This window comes from Podarcis tiliguerta, assembly GCF_965153285.1.
Source record: "Podarcis tiliguerta genome assembly, chromosome: 3".
NCBI lineage: Eukaryota > Metazoa > Chordata > Lepidosauria > Squamata > Lacertidae > Podarcis > Podarcis tiliguerta.
This window is the reverse complement of record NC_139536.1, coordinates 22,624,744-22,636,057: the sequence shown is the minus strand read 5'-3', so window position 1 is coordinate 22,636,057 and position 11,314 is coordinate 22,624,744. Positions and strand designations below refer to the sequence as shown.

Genomic DNA, 11,314 nt, shown 5'->3' with positions numbered 1-11,314 from the left:
TCAATGTCTGGGCAGAACGATGGGCATGGAGACACTCTTTCAGGTCAAGGTCATTTAGTGCTTTAAAGGTCAGCACCAACACTTTGAATTGTGCTTGGAAACATACTGGGAGCCAAAGTAGGTATTTCAGGACCATACAGTAAGCTGTTCTGCCAGGTTTAGCTTACTTTGGGAGGGAATGTTAATCAAGCCTATTGTTCCCCTTCCGTCTACCCGAGAATCACAGCGTGTGAAGAGGTTTGAGCTGGTTGCTCCAGCTAAACCACAAGACTCTCACCAGCCCTTCTTGAGTTCATATACCAATAATTTAGGAGCTTTCACCACTTGGTAACAAAACCAAGTTTAACTGCCAGTGCAACTTTCTGCATCACATACATCTGACCTTGTGCTACCTGTTGCTTCTCTGGTTACCAGAGCATGCTCAAAGTTCTCTCCATGCTGAAAGCTAGGGAGATCTGGCCTTCATGAAAACAGGTCTGGGCATGCTCAGAAGAGACAGATGATTCTATCAGGGTTGTTGGGGCATCTCCTTGGAATGTCCTCTTGACAACAGGAGAGAGAGTGGGAAACTGCTCAAGTGGGGCTGCCAGTCCTTTTATAGAAACTTGGGAGGGATATTATTATTATTATTATTATTATTATTATTATTATTATTATTTAGAATTACTTCTGGATTAGATATAAATTACTATAATTCATTTTAAACTAAAGTATCTCCCTTCAAAAATGCTTGAGCCTTGGCAAAGTTTACCAATTGAATGACCAGCTGACTACACTGTTCAAGAAACTGAAGGTTTCGCTCCATCTTCAGATGCAGTCTCACAAAGAGTGTGTTTCACAAGTTCTACCTGTGGGATCTTTATGAAATCTGATTGGGAGAAAGAAAAAGTGGTCGAAAGGAAAGGGTTCATGCATGTTTAGGTTTATTGCCCATCTCCAATTATATTACAATAGTCACGGTCGTCACAGCAGTCAATTTTGATGGCCACGTTCCGTTCTAGATATTCGCCTTTGGTATCACAAAATGTACTAGTTACAGGTGGCTTACAGTTTTGACAGCAGTCTTGGTGTATTACAGACAGCGTTCCTCCTAGAACAAGATCCAGAGAGAAAATAAGGAAAGAAAGGGTTTGACAAATTGCCCTTCTTGAATAGATATCTCATAAACTAAAGTATCTTAAAGGCACAGCTCAAGTGACTTTTTTCATATATTTCATATATTTTATTTCCTATACTTGTACTGAGGCACACGAGCGCTTTGTGTCATCAGTATACGCAAATGGCTGGCTCATTTAAGGCTATATTGAACTTTTATTCTCAATAATAATGGAACTCACAGATGGCGAATACTCTTTATTATTTGTAAAAGGAATCTTTATATGAGTTCGAGTTCATATTTTATTGTCCCTTTGGAGGCACACTGTATCTTTGTATTTTGGTCTTCCAGGCTGTCATGCTATATGGTTTAAAATTCTGATAATTTGTTTTGGTTGTTTGCACTTTTTGTTGTTGTCAAGAAATCAATTATTAATAAATAAATAAATAAATAAATAAATAAATAAATAAATAAATAAATAAATATAAAATAAAGTGGATGGTGGGTTGTTTTCCTCCCCTCTTAAAACCAGCCAACATAAAAAGTCTAAAATTTGCATGTCCTCATGAGATACACCTTGAGTAAGCTACTCGCATTCTCCTTCCTCCAGAGATGAGATAAGGGGAAAAGGGTCAACTGCTCAGAGAGGACTTTAACCCTGGCCCAAGACAAACATGCTGTACTTTGGACCAAGGCGTGCACCTTGCAGGATCAGTCTAGCTTGTCTTTATGTGGGAGGATCCTGTGCAGTTTTTCTGCTTTGCAAACAGATTCCCTGCATGCAAGGAAGACATTCATGAAAGTGCAAAAACCAACCACCCAGGCTCAAATCCTCCAAAGTGGGAGGATCTGAGACTGTGCTGTGCGGCTTCAATAGCCAGGAAGAAGTAGATTTTTAACAGTGGGCTTCTGGGACTGTATTTCCCCCTCACCATCTTTTGAGAGAACACTAGTATTTTTGCAGCAAGAATTCCCTCTTTGTTTTATTAAGACAAAAGAAGAGAAAGTTTGGGGAGATGAGTTCCAACAGTTTGGGTATATGCAGTTGGAGCTCTGGAATATAGATTACCTCGAAACTCCTGCAGAGTATAGCAGGCATTTGATCCAGACGGCACTTCACAGACAGTTCGTTCACCAGCCTCACTGGTTAGAACATTGGTTTTCCCTTTCGTACATAACAAAGCATCTGCTTGGGAAGACAAAATGTACATGATCAAATCTCTTGCCAACCCAAATCTCAGCTAAGAAAGGACCAAACCACCTTAGCTGACAAATTTTGTTACAATACTTCATGTATACAGCAGAAAAGAAACCCTGAGGCCAGGGGTCATCCAGGTGAAATGTCACCCATTTTCATCATCCCTGGGCTTTCCCTTCTGGCTGAGTCACTGTCATACCACTGCGTAAAGAATTTAGCTTTTGTGAGGAAGTAGAAACTCATCTTGACTGAAGTCTGTGGATCAAAGGAACAAGAGCATTGTTCTTCAACTATGGATCCTTAAATGTTGTTGGAGTGCAGCTCCCATCATCTCTGGACCCTGACCCTTGGCTAAGCTGACTAGGGAGATTGAGAGGATGTTATCCACCAAACAACATCTGCTGACCCAAGTTTGAAGAACAGTTGACTAGAGAAAGAAGGACCTGTTCAGACATAACAGGGAAGTTTAAGCTGTGAGGTCGAGTGGGCTGACAGACAAGAAAGAGGAATGTAGTTAAGGAACACTAAGGAACAAAGAGGTTGAGTGACCGGAGGAAGTGATCAGAATGGAGAGAGGTCTTGGACATGGGCCATGAGCACTGAGCAGTGTCAAGCAACAGGTTGCATCTGAGGCAGAAATCATTGCACTAATGGGGTGGCTTTGCTGGAAACAACTTTATGATTTAATGAACTAGTGTCTTTTGCCAGCTTCAACTGGCACAACAAGAAGAGGAATGTAGTTAAGGAACACTAAGGAAGAAAGAGGTTGAGTGACTAGAGGAAGTGATCAGAATAGAGAGAGGACTTGGACATGGGCCATGAGCACTGAGCAAGCAACAGGTTGCATCTGAGGCAGAAATCCTTGCACTAACAGATGACTTTGTTGGTGTCAGCTTCGCCTTTGAGCCAGTGCCAACAACTGGGCTCGAACTCTTCAGCCCCGACTGGGCCAGGTGAGCTGGGAAAGCACTTCCAGAGACCTTCCACTGCATGGAGCAGGTCTGAGTGCTGTGGACTCACAACTTAGAGCTGTGAGCACCAAACTCAGTTCCAAAAGTCAGCGGAGCACAGCAGGTATGAACCACACGAACGACAGCTCTGAAGTATAACTTCTTTCATTCTCTACAGCTACTGCGTAAACTAACTAAAAACTAATCGGAGACACTGGACTGCATGAGTGTTACAGCTGCTTGAGCAGTCACCTTATCTATATACACTCAGACTCCCACAGGCTGGAGCACAAGAAGCGATGAGCAAAATTCGCCCCCTCCTTTCTGAAACATTGTCAGCAGATTCTTGCAATGGGAGGGGTGAAACATCCTCAGTTGGAACCTACCTTATGATTTAATGAACTCCTATCTTTTGCCTGTACTGTGCCAGCTTTCTGCCTACATATATAGACACTGAATTCCAGCAGATAATTTTTTACATACAGCTGGATTGGATTGAATATTTGGCTAAATTACCCTCATGTTTTTCTACAACAAACAAATATGACGCCTAAATTGGCCCTGCCATTTTTGCATGTGGAACAACCAATCTTCTCCCTTTTTTGAAATGAGATTCCTTTCTTTGCCAGGTCTTCACTTAGGAATTGCTTTCTGTGTGAAAATCCTTCTCCGATCCCTTGTCAATGGACCTTACCTCCAGATGTGAGGAGGAGAAAGGCAGAGATTGCAAGGAGCAGGATCTGATTCTTCGGGGCCATCTTGGAATCGAGAGGGTTCTGTGGTCACAGCACAGCTCAAGTCACACTGGCTTTCAGCAAACTGGAGAAGAGGCTTCCTTTTATCCCCATGAAGAGACATCTCCAAAAGAATCAAGAGAACATCATGTCCCCTGAAGAGGATCAAAGAGACTGCAGTGTGGTCCTATCAGCCCACTTGTGGACAAAATAAGAAGCTGTAATAGATACACCCCCACAATTATAAGTGCATTTACGTGTATATAATTAACTATGAATCCTATTTTTAAAATTAATTTGAATGAGTTACACATTTCATATTTGCTCCAGATCCTGATCCAGAACTGTTCCTACTAACTGTTCCTACTACTGTTCCCACACATAAAAACATTCCCCACTCCAATGCTATCTTGCGACTGAATGTAATTGCATGCCAAGACCCCGAGGCTTCCCCCTTATGTTGAATAATGACAGATGGACACCATATATGGGCAAAACTTAGGCCACAACTTTCTTGGTTAGCCAATGTGAGCAGTATTGGCTTTGGGATTGGAATTGAACCAACTATATCTGACTCCTGTCTGCCTGCAGGAAGTCTCACAAGGGTCAACCATCAGTAGGGGGAGCCCTGCTGATGCACATCAAACCCTCCAGGGTCACTAACACCAGGTTTACCAATGCCTAATCAGTAACCTCCTGGCAAATAGAAGGGGAAGAAATGGAGGCAGTGAGAGATTTTACTTTCTTGGGCTCCATGATCACTGCAGATGGTGACAGCAGTCACGAAATTAAAAGACGCCTGCTCCTTGGCAGAAAGGCGATGGCAAACCTAGACAACATCTTAAAAAGCAGAGACATCACCTTGCCAACAAAGGTCCGTATAGTAAAAGCCATGGTTTTCCCAGTAGTGATGTATGGAAGTGAGAGCTGGACCATAAAGAAGGCTGATCGCCGAAGAATTGATGCTTTTGAACTGTGGTGCTGGAGGAGACTCTTGAGAGTCCCATGGACTGCAAGAAGATCAAACCTCTCCATTCTTAAGGAAATCAGCCCTGAGTGCTCACTGGAAGGACAGATCGTGAAGCTGAGGCTCCAATACTTTGGCCACCTCATGAGAAGAGAAGACTCCCTGGAAAAGAGCCTGATGTTGGGAACGATTGAGGGCACAAGAAGAAGGGGACGACAGAGGACAAGATGGTTAGACAGCGTTCTCAAAGCTACAAACATGAGTCTGACCAAACTGCGGGAGGCAGTGGAAGATAGGAGTGCCTGGCGTGCTCTGGTCCATGGGGTCACGAAGAGTCGGACACGACTAAACGACTAAACGACAACAATCAGTAACCATTCCTCCTCTGCCCAGTCCGTGACAATCAGTAGCCCAGTGCAGGTGTATATGGCGACTAGACCTATAATAGGAATAATTAATTATTATGGTAAAAATAGCACGGCTCACTCTTTTCCCATGCCCCCGCCTTAGGTGGAAACCTATATTCCATTGTACGTGGATGCTGGAGAAATGAAGACTGCAATGCTGAAGGAAGCTTTGATGACACCAAAGTCATGGTGTCCATGGGGTCACGAAGAGTTGGACATGACTAAACGACTAAACAACAACAACACATGCACATTGTACTTAGGGTGAATGGTGAATGCTCAGCTGATGCACAGGTCAGCCTGTCCCAAGAAATTGAAATATCACTGATCATAATGATCCAACTCCTGTCCATAAACATTTACTTGCACTATTAGGTATAGTTGATTTCAATGAATTCCATGAAGTGTAACTTATGAGTGCACCCAGAAGCCATCAAAGAACATTTAGAAAACAAACAAAAAAATACAATAAAGCTTTCAAAGCTCTCTCTCTCCTGCTTTCATATCTCATATTCCATATTGCATATTCATGTGGCCAGGTTATGATTTCATGGCCCTTTCATTTCTCCATCTTATAAAGACAGGGTATCTTCTAGAGGGTTTTGCATGCCCCCCCTTAGGGGGAAACCTATATTCCATTGTACGTGGATGCTGGAGAAATGAAGACTGCAATGCTGAAGGAAGCTTTGATGACACCAAAGTCATCGTAAAATGTTGCAGTGACAGTGACCTGTGCAATAAAGATATTTAGAAAAGTCTTAAAGCCACCTGAAGTACTTCAACATAGACCAGCATATATATATATATTCTTACATCTTTGGCTGCCCTTCACCATTTCCTTTCTCAAGAAGATCAAGTTGAAGTTGTGGCTATCTCTGTAATTCCGTGAACTGATAAGAATGAAAGCAACTATGTTATTCTGGTGTCTTGGTTTTATTTTTATTCTCCCCCCAATAAGGTTGCAGAAGAAAACCTGGAAAATAAGCGGCAAAATCAGTAATGGCTGAATCTGCCGATTTTGATTTCTCTCAGTTTCTCATTTTCCAAATTTCACATCATCAAATTAGTTGACACTTTTTTTTTGTTCAGAAAGGAAGTCCTCATGAAAATTCATTGACATCTTAATATGATTTTTCTCCTAATATAAGCATATTTGTAAAACATACTATACCCGAGCATATTCCGCAAGCAGCACATCCCTTTCTTTGCATGAGAGCCTGCTAGCTATTTTGGGCACCTCAATTTCACACCAAAATATCGCCTCTATAAAATATCGCCTTTTTCCAGTGACACAATCTTGTGTGGTCACATGACTCACATTGGAGTACGGCTGGGAAGATTCGTGTCCCAATTTTGGGACTCAGCATGTTGGAAAGCATGCCTAAGTCTACACATTTACTTGTATTGCAAAATTCAGAGACAAGTGAATTTTGAAGGAGGACCCTGAATCTGGTCGCGTATTATTTCCCAAAGTGTAAATTTGGTATATTCACCTTTAAATGCAAACTGAATCAAGTTTCTCCCCCACCCCTAGGCACAAACCTCACAGGTGTTACAGATATACTTAAGAAGACTTCTGTGTGTTTATTTTTAGTTAATTTCATACAACTTATATGCCACTTTTTTATTAAAAACCCATTCAAATCTGTCTATAAAACTTATTTGTAACCTTAATCTAACTGTGCAAACAAACAAACCAACAAACCAACATTCCCCAAACCTAAAATTGTGCTGAATGAAGGAGAGAGAGAATGTGAAGATAGGCTATACTTGCTTTTATGTGTTGAACTTACAGGCTAGGCCCATATAATCTTTTATATGGGCAGCGCCAGACCAGCGTGGAATGACTTTAAATGACAGGTGTCTAGTCTACACAAGGCTATATTTCTCATTCCTCTCTCCTGGGAGGAAAAGGCAAGGCATGACCAGAGCTGTAGGACACATTCCAAATGGGAAAACGTACTGAGAGAGGATGCAGAGCAAAGACAGCTGAGATGGTGACATGGCTTGGTGAGAAGGACTGGCCAAGAAGAATCTGGGAGGCCATATAGAGAGGACCACATTCAGCACCCAGCCTCCTGCTACAACCTAGCTATAAGCAGCGAGAGATGAAGGCTTAGAATCCAGAAATTGGCTTGGCAATCTCTCAGTTCTGTGGAGATGTGCTTTTTAATTCAGTGTATAACCACCAGAGTATAAGACGCACGTAGTTTTTGGAGGAGGAAAACAAGAAAAAATATATTCTGAATCTCAGAAGCCAGATCCCTCTTGTTGTTCTGGCTTCTGGGATAGCTGTACAGCCTGCATTCACTCCAGAAGACGCACACACATTCCCCCTTACTTTTTAGGAGGGAAAAAGTGAGTCTTATAGAGCAAAAAATACAGTAAATGCTCTGATGGAGTCAAATACTACACACTCTGCCATGCTTACTCTCTTACTGACCCTCCAGGGAAACTGTGGGATAACCAGCCTCACATAACCAACTTACTTATGTCTAATTAATGCATGAAGGGCATCATCATCATCATCATCTATTTATACGCCGCCCACCTTGCTGAGTTTCCCCAGCCACTCTGGGCGGCTTCCAACAGCATATTAAAAACACAATAAACATCAATCCTTAAAAACTTCCCTAAATAGGGCTGCCTTCAGATGTCTTCTAGAAGTCAGATAGTTGTTATTTCCTTGACATCTGATGGGAGGGTGTTCCACAGGGCGGGCACCACTACTGAGAAGGCCCTCTGCCTGGTTAAATGTAACCTCACTTTTTGCAGTGTAAGAACCAGCAGAAGGCCCTTGGAGCTGAACCTCCATGTCTGGGCAGAACGATGGGCATGGAGACACTCTTTCAGGTCAAGGCCATTTAGTGCTTTAAAGGTCAGCACCAACACTTTGAATTGTGCTTGGAAACATACTGGGAGCCAATGTAGGTCTTTCAGGACCATACAGTAAGCTGTTCTGCCAGGTTTAGCTTACTTTGGGAGGGAATGTTAATCAAGCCTATTGTTCCCCTTCAGTCTACCCGAGAATCACAGCGTGTGAAGAGGTTTGAGCTGGTTGCTCCAGCTGAACCACAAGACTCTCACCAGCCCTTCTTGAGTTCATATACCAATAATTTAGGAGCTTTCACCACTTGGTAACAAAACCAAGTTTAACTGCCAGTGCAACTTTCTGCATCACATACATCTGACCTTGTGCTACCTGTTGCTTCTCTGGTTACCAGAGCATGCTCAAAGTTCTCTCCATGCTGAAAGCTAGGGAGATCTGGCCTTCATGAAAACAGGTCTGGGCATGCTCAGAAGAGACAGATTATTCTATCAGGGTTGTTGGGGCATCTCCTTGGAATGTCCTCTTGACAACAGGAGAGAGAGTGGGAAACTGCTCAAGTGGGGCTGCCAGTCCTTTTATAGAAACTTGGGAGGGATATTATTATTATTATTATTATTATTATTATTATTCTTTAGAATTACTTCTGGATTAGATATAAATTACTATAATTCATTTTAAACTAAAGTATCTTCCTTCAAAAATGCTTGAGCCTTGGCAAAGTTTACCAATTGAATGACCAGCTGACTACACTGTTCAAGAAACGGAAGGTTTCACTCCATCTTCAGATGCAGTCTCACAAAGAGACTGTTTCACAAGTTCTACCTGTGGGATCTTTATGAAATCTGATTGGGAGAAAGAAAAAGTGGTCGAAAGGAAAGGGTCCATGCATGTTTAGGTTTATTGCCCATCTCCAATTATATTACAATAGTCACGGTCGTCACAGCAGTCAATTTTGATTTTGATGGCCACGTTCCGTCCTGGATATTCGTTTTCGATATCACAAAATGTACTAGTTACAGGTGGCTTACAGTTGAGACAGCAGTCTTGGTATATTACAGACAGCGCTCCTCCTAGAACGAGATCCAGAGAGAAAAGAAAGAAAGAAAGGGTTTGACAAATTGCCCTTCTTGAATAGGTATCTCATAAACTAAAGTATCTTAAAGGCACAGCTCAAATGACTTTTTTCATATATTTCATATATTTTATTTCCTATACTTGTACTGAGGCACACGAGTGCTTTGTGTCGTCAGTATCTGCAAATGGCTGGCTCATTTAAGGCTATATTGAACTTTTATTCTCAATAATAATGGAACTTACAGATGGCGAATACTCTTTATTATTTGTAAAAGGAATCTTTATATGAGTTCGAGTTCATATTTTATTGTCCCTTTGGAGGCACACTGTATCTTTGTATTTTGGTCTTCCAGGCTGTCATGCTATATGGTTTAAAATTCTGATAATTTGTTTTGGTTGTTTGCACTTTTTGTTGTTGTCAAGAAATCAATTATAAATAAATAAATAAATAAATAAATAAATAAATAAATAAAGTGGATGGTGGGTTGTTTCCCTCCCCTCTCAAAACTAGGCAACATAAAATGTGTAAAATTTGCATGCCCTCATGAGATACACCTTGAGTAAGCTACTCGCATTCTCTGGGTATATGCAGTTGGAGCTCTGGAATATAGATTACCTTTAAAAACATGTGCAGTATAGCAGGCATGTGGTCCAGACGGCACTTCACAGACTGTTTGTTCAACAGCCTCACTGGTTAGAACCTTGGTTATCCCTTTCGTACATAACAAAGCATCTGCTTGGGAAGACAAAATGTACATGATCAAATCTCTTGCCAACCCAAATCTCAGCGAAGAAAGGACCAAACCACCTTAGCTGACAAATTTTGTTACAATACTTCATGTATACAGCAGAAAGGAAACCTTGAGGCCAGAGGTCATCCAGGTGAAATGTCACCCATTTTCATCATCCCTGGGCTTTCCCTTCTGGCTGAGTCACTGTCATGCCATTGCATAAAGAATTTAGCTTTTGTGAGGAAATAGAAACTCATCTTGACTGAAGTCTGTGGATCAAAGGAACAAGAGCATTGTTCTTCAACTATGGATCCTTAAATGTTGTTGGACTGCAGCTCCCATTATCCCTGGACCCTGACCATTGGCTAAGGTGACTAGGGAGGATTAGAGGATGTTATCCACCCAACAACATCTGCTGACCCAAGTTTGAAGAACACTAGACTACAGAAGGAAGGTCCTGTTCAGACATAACAGGGAAGTTTAAGCTGTGAGGTTGAGTGGGCTGACAGACAAGAAGATGAATGTTGTTAAGGAACACTAAGGAACAAAGAGGTTGAGTGACCAGAGGAAGTGATCAGAATGGAGAGGTCTTGGAGATGAGCTATGAGCACTGAGCAGTGTCAAGCAACAGGTTGCATCTGAGGCAGAAATCCTTGAACTAACAGCTGGCTTTGTTGGAACCTACCTTATTAATTTACTTTTGCCTGTACTGTGCCACTGAATTTCAGCAGAGAATTTTTTACACACAGCTGGATTGGATTGAATATTTGGCTAAATTTCCCTCATGTTTTTCTACAACAAACAAATATGGCGCCTAAATTGGCCCTGCCATTTTTGCATGTGGAACAACCATTCTTCTCCATTTTTTGAAATGAGATTCCCTTCTTTGCCAGGTCTTTGCTTAGGAATTGCTTTCTGTGTGAAAATCCTTCTCCGATCCCTTGTCAATGGACCTTACCTCCAGATGTGAGGAGGAGAAAGGCAGATATTGCAAGGAGCAGGATCTGATTCTTCGGGGCCATCTTGGAATCGAGAGGGTTCTGTGGTCACAGCACAGCTCAAGTCACACTGGCTTTCAGCAAACTGGAGAAGACGCTTCCTTTTATCCCCATGAAGAGACATCTCCAAAAGAATCCAAGAGAACATCCTGTCCCCTGAAGAGGATCAAAGAGACTGCAGTGTGGTCCTATCAGCCCACTTGTGGACAAAATAAGAAGCTGTAAATATACAACCCCACAATTATAAGTGCATTTACGTGTATATAATTAACTATGAATCCTATTTTTAAAATTAATTTGAATGAGTTACAGCATTTCATATTTGCTCC

The 11,314-nt window shown here is 41.8% G+C and overlaps 1 protein-coding gene across 3 annotated transcripts; it reads right to left on the bottom strand.

Moving 5' to 3' along the window:
• Positions 1 to 901: 901 nt before the first annotated feature.
• Positions 902 to 11,046, bottom strand: LOC310674538 (uncharacterized protein). Of its 3 annotated transcripts, none has more exons than XM_083433831.1 (3): positions 10,946 to 11,046; positions 2,166 to 2,282; positions 902 to 1,090 (listed from the first exon to the last, which is right to left on the bottom strand). In XM_083433831.1, exons 1-3 carry the CDS (start codon positions 11,007 to 11,009, stop codon positions 924 to 926), a joined length of 348 nt encoding a protein of 115 aa, XP_083289957.1. In that variant the 5' UTR covers positions 11,010 to 11,046; the 3' UTR covers positions 902 to 923. The 3 variants fall into 3 exon arrangements, with proteins under 3 accessions (XP_083289957.1, XP_083289956.1, XP_083289955.1); XM_083433830.1 differs by lacking the exon at positions 10,946 to 11,046 and adding an exon at positions 3,939 to 4,096; XM_083433829.1 differs by lacking the exon at positions 10,946 to 11,046 and adding an exon at positions 3,939 to 4,093 and having other exon boundaries at positions 2,166 to 2,285.
• Positions 11,047 to 11,314: the final 268 nt, after the last annotated feature.

Bases quoted from the DNA above. Each gene is read 5' to 3' on its own strand.
- LOC310674538 (XM_083433829.1), bottom strand. From the start codon at position 4,002: ATGGCCCCGAAGAATCAGATCCTGCTCCTTGCAATCTCTGCCTTTCTC. The intron at 2,286-3,938 runs GTAAGGTCCATT...TGTCTTCCCAAG, and splicing joins TCTCCTCCTCACATCTGGAG to CAGATGCTTTGTTATGTACG. The intron at 1,091-2,165 runs GTAATCTATATT...ATCTTGTTCTAG, and splicing joins TACTCTGCAGGAGTTTCGAG to GAGGAACGCTGTCTGTAATA.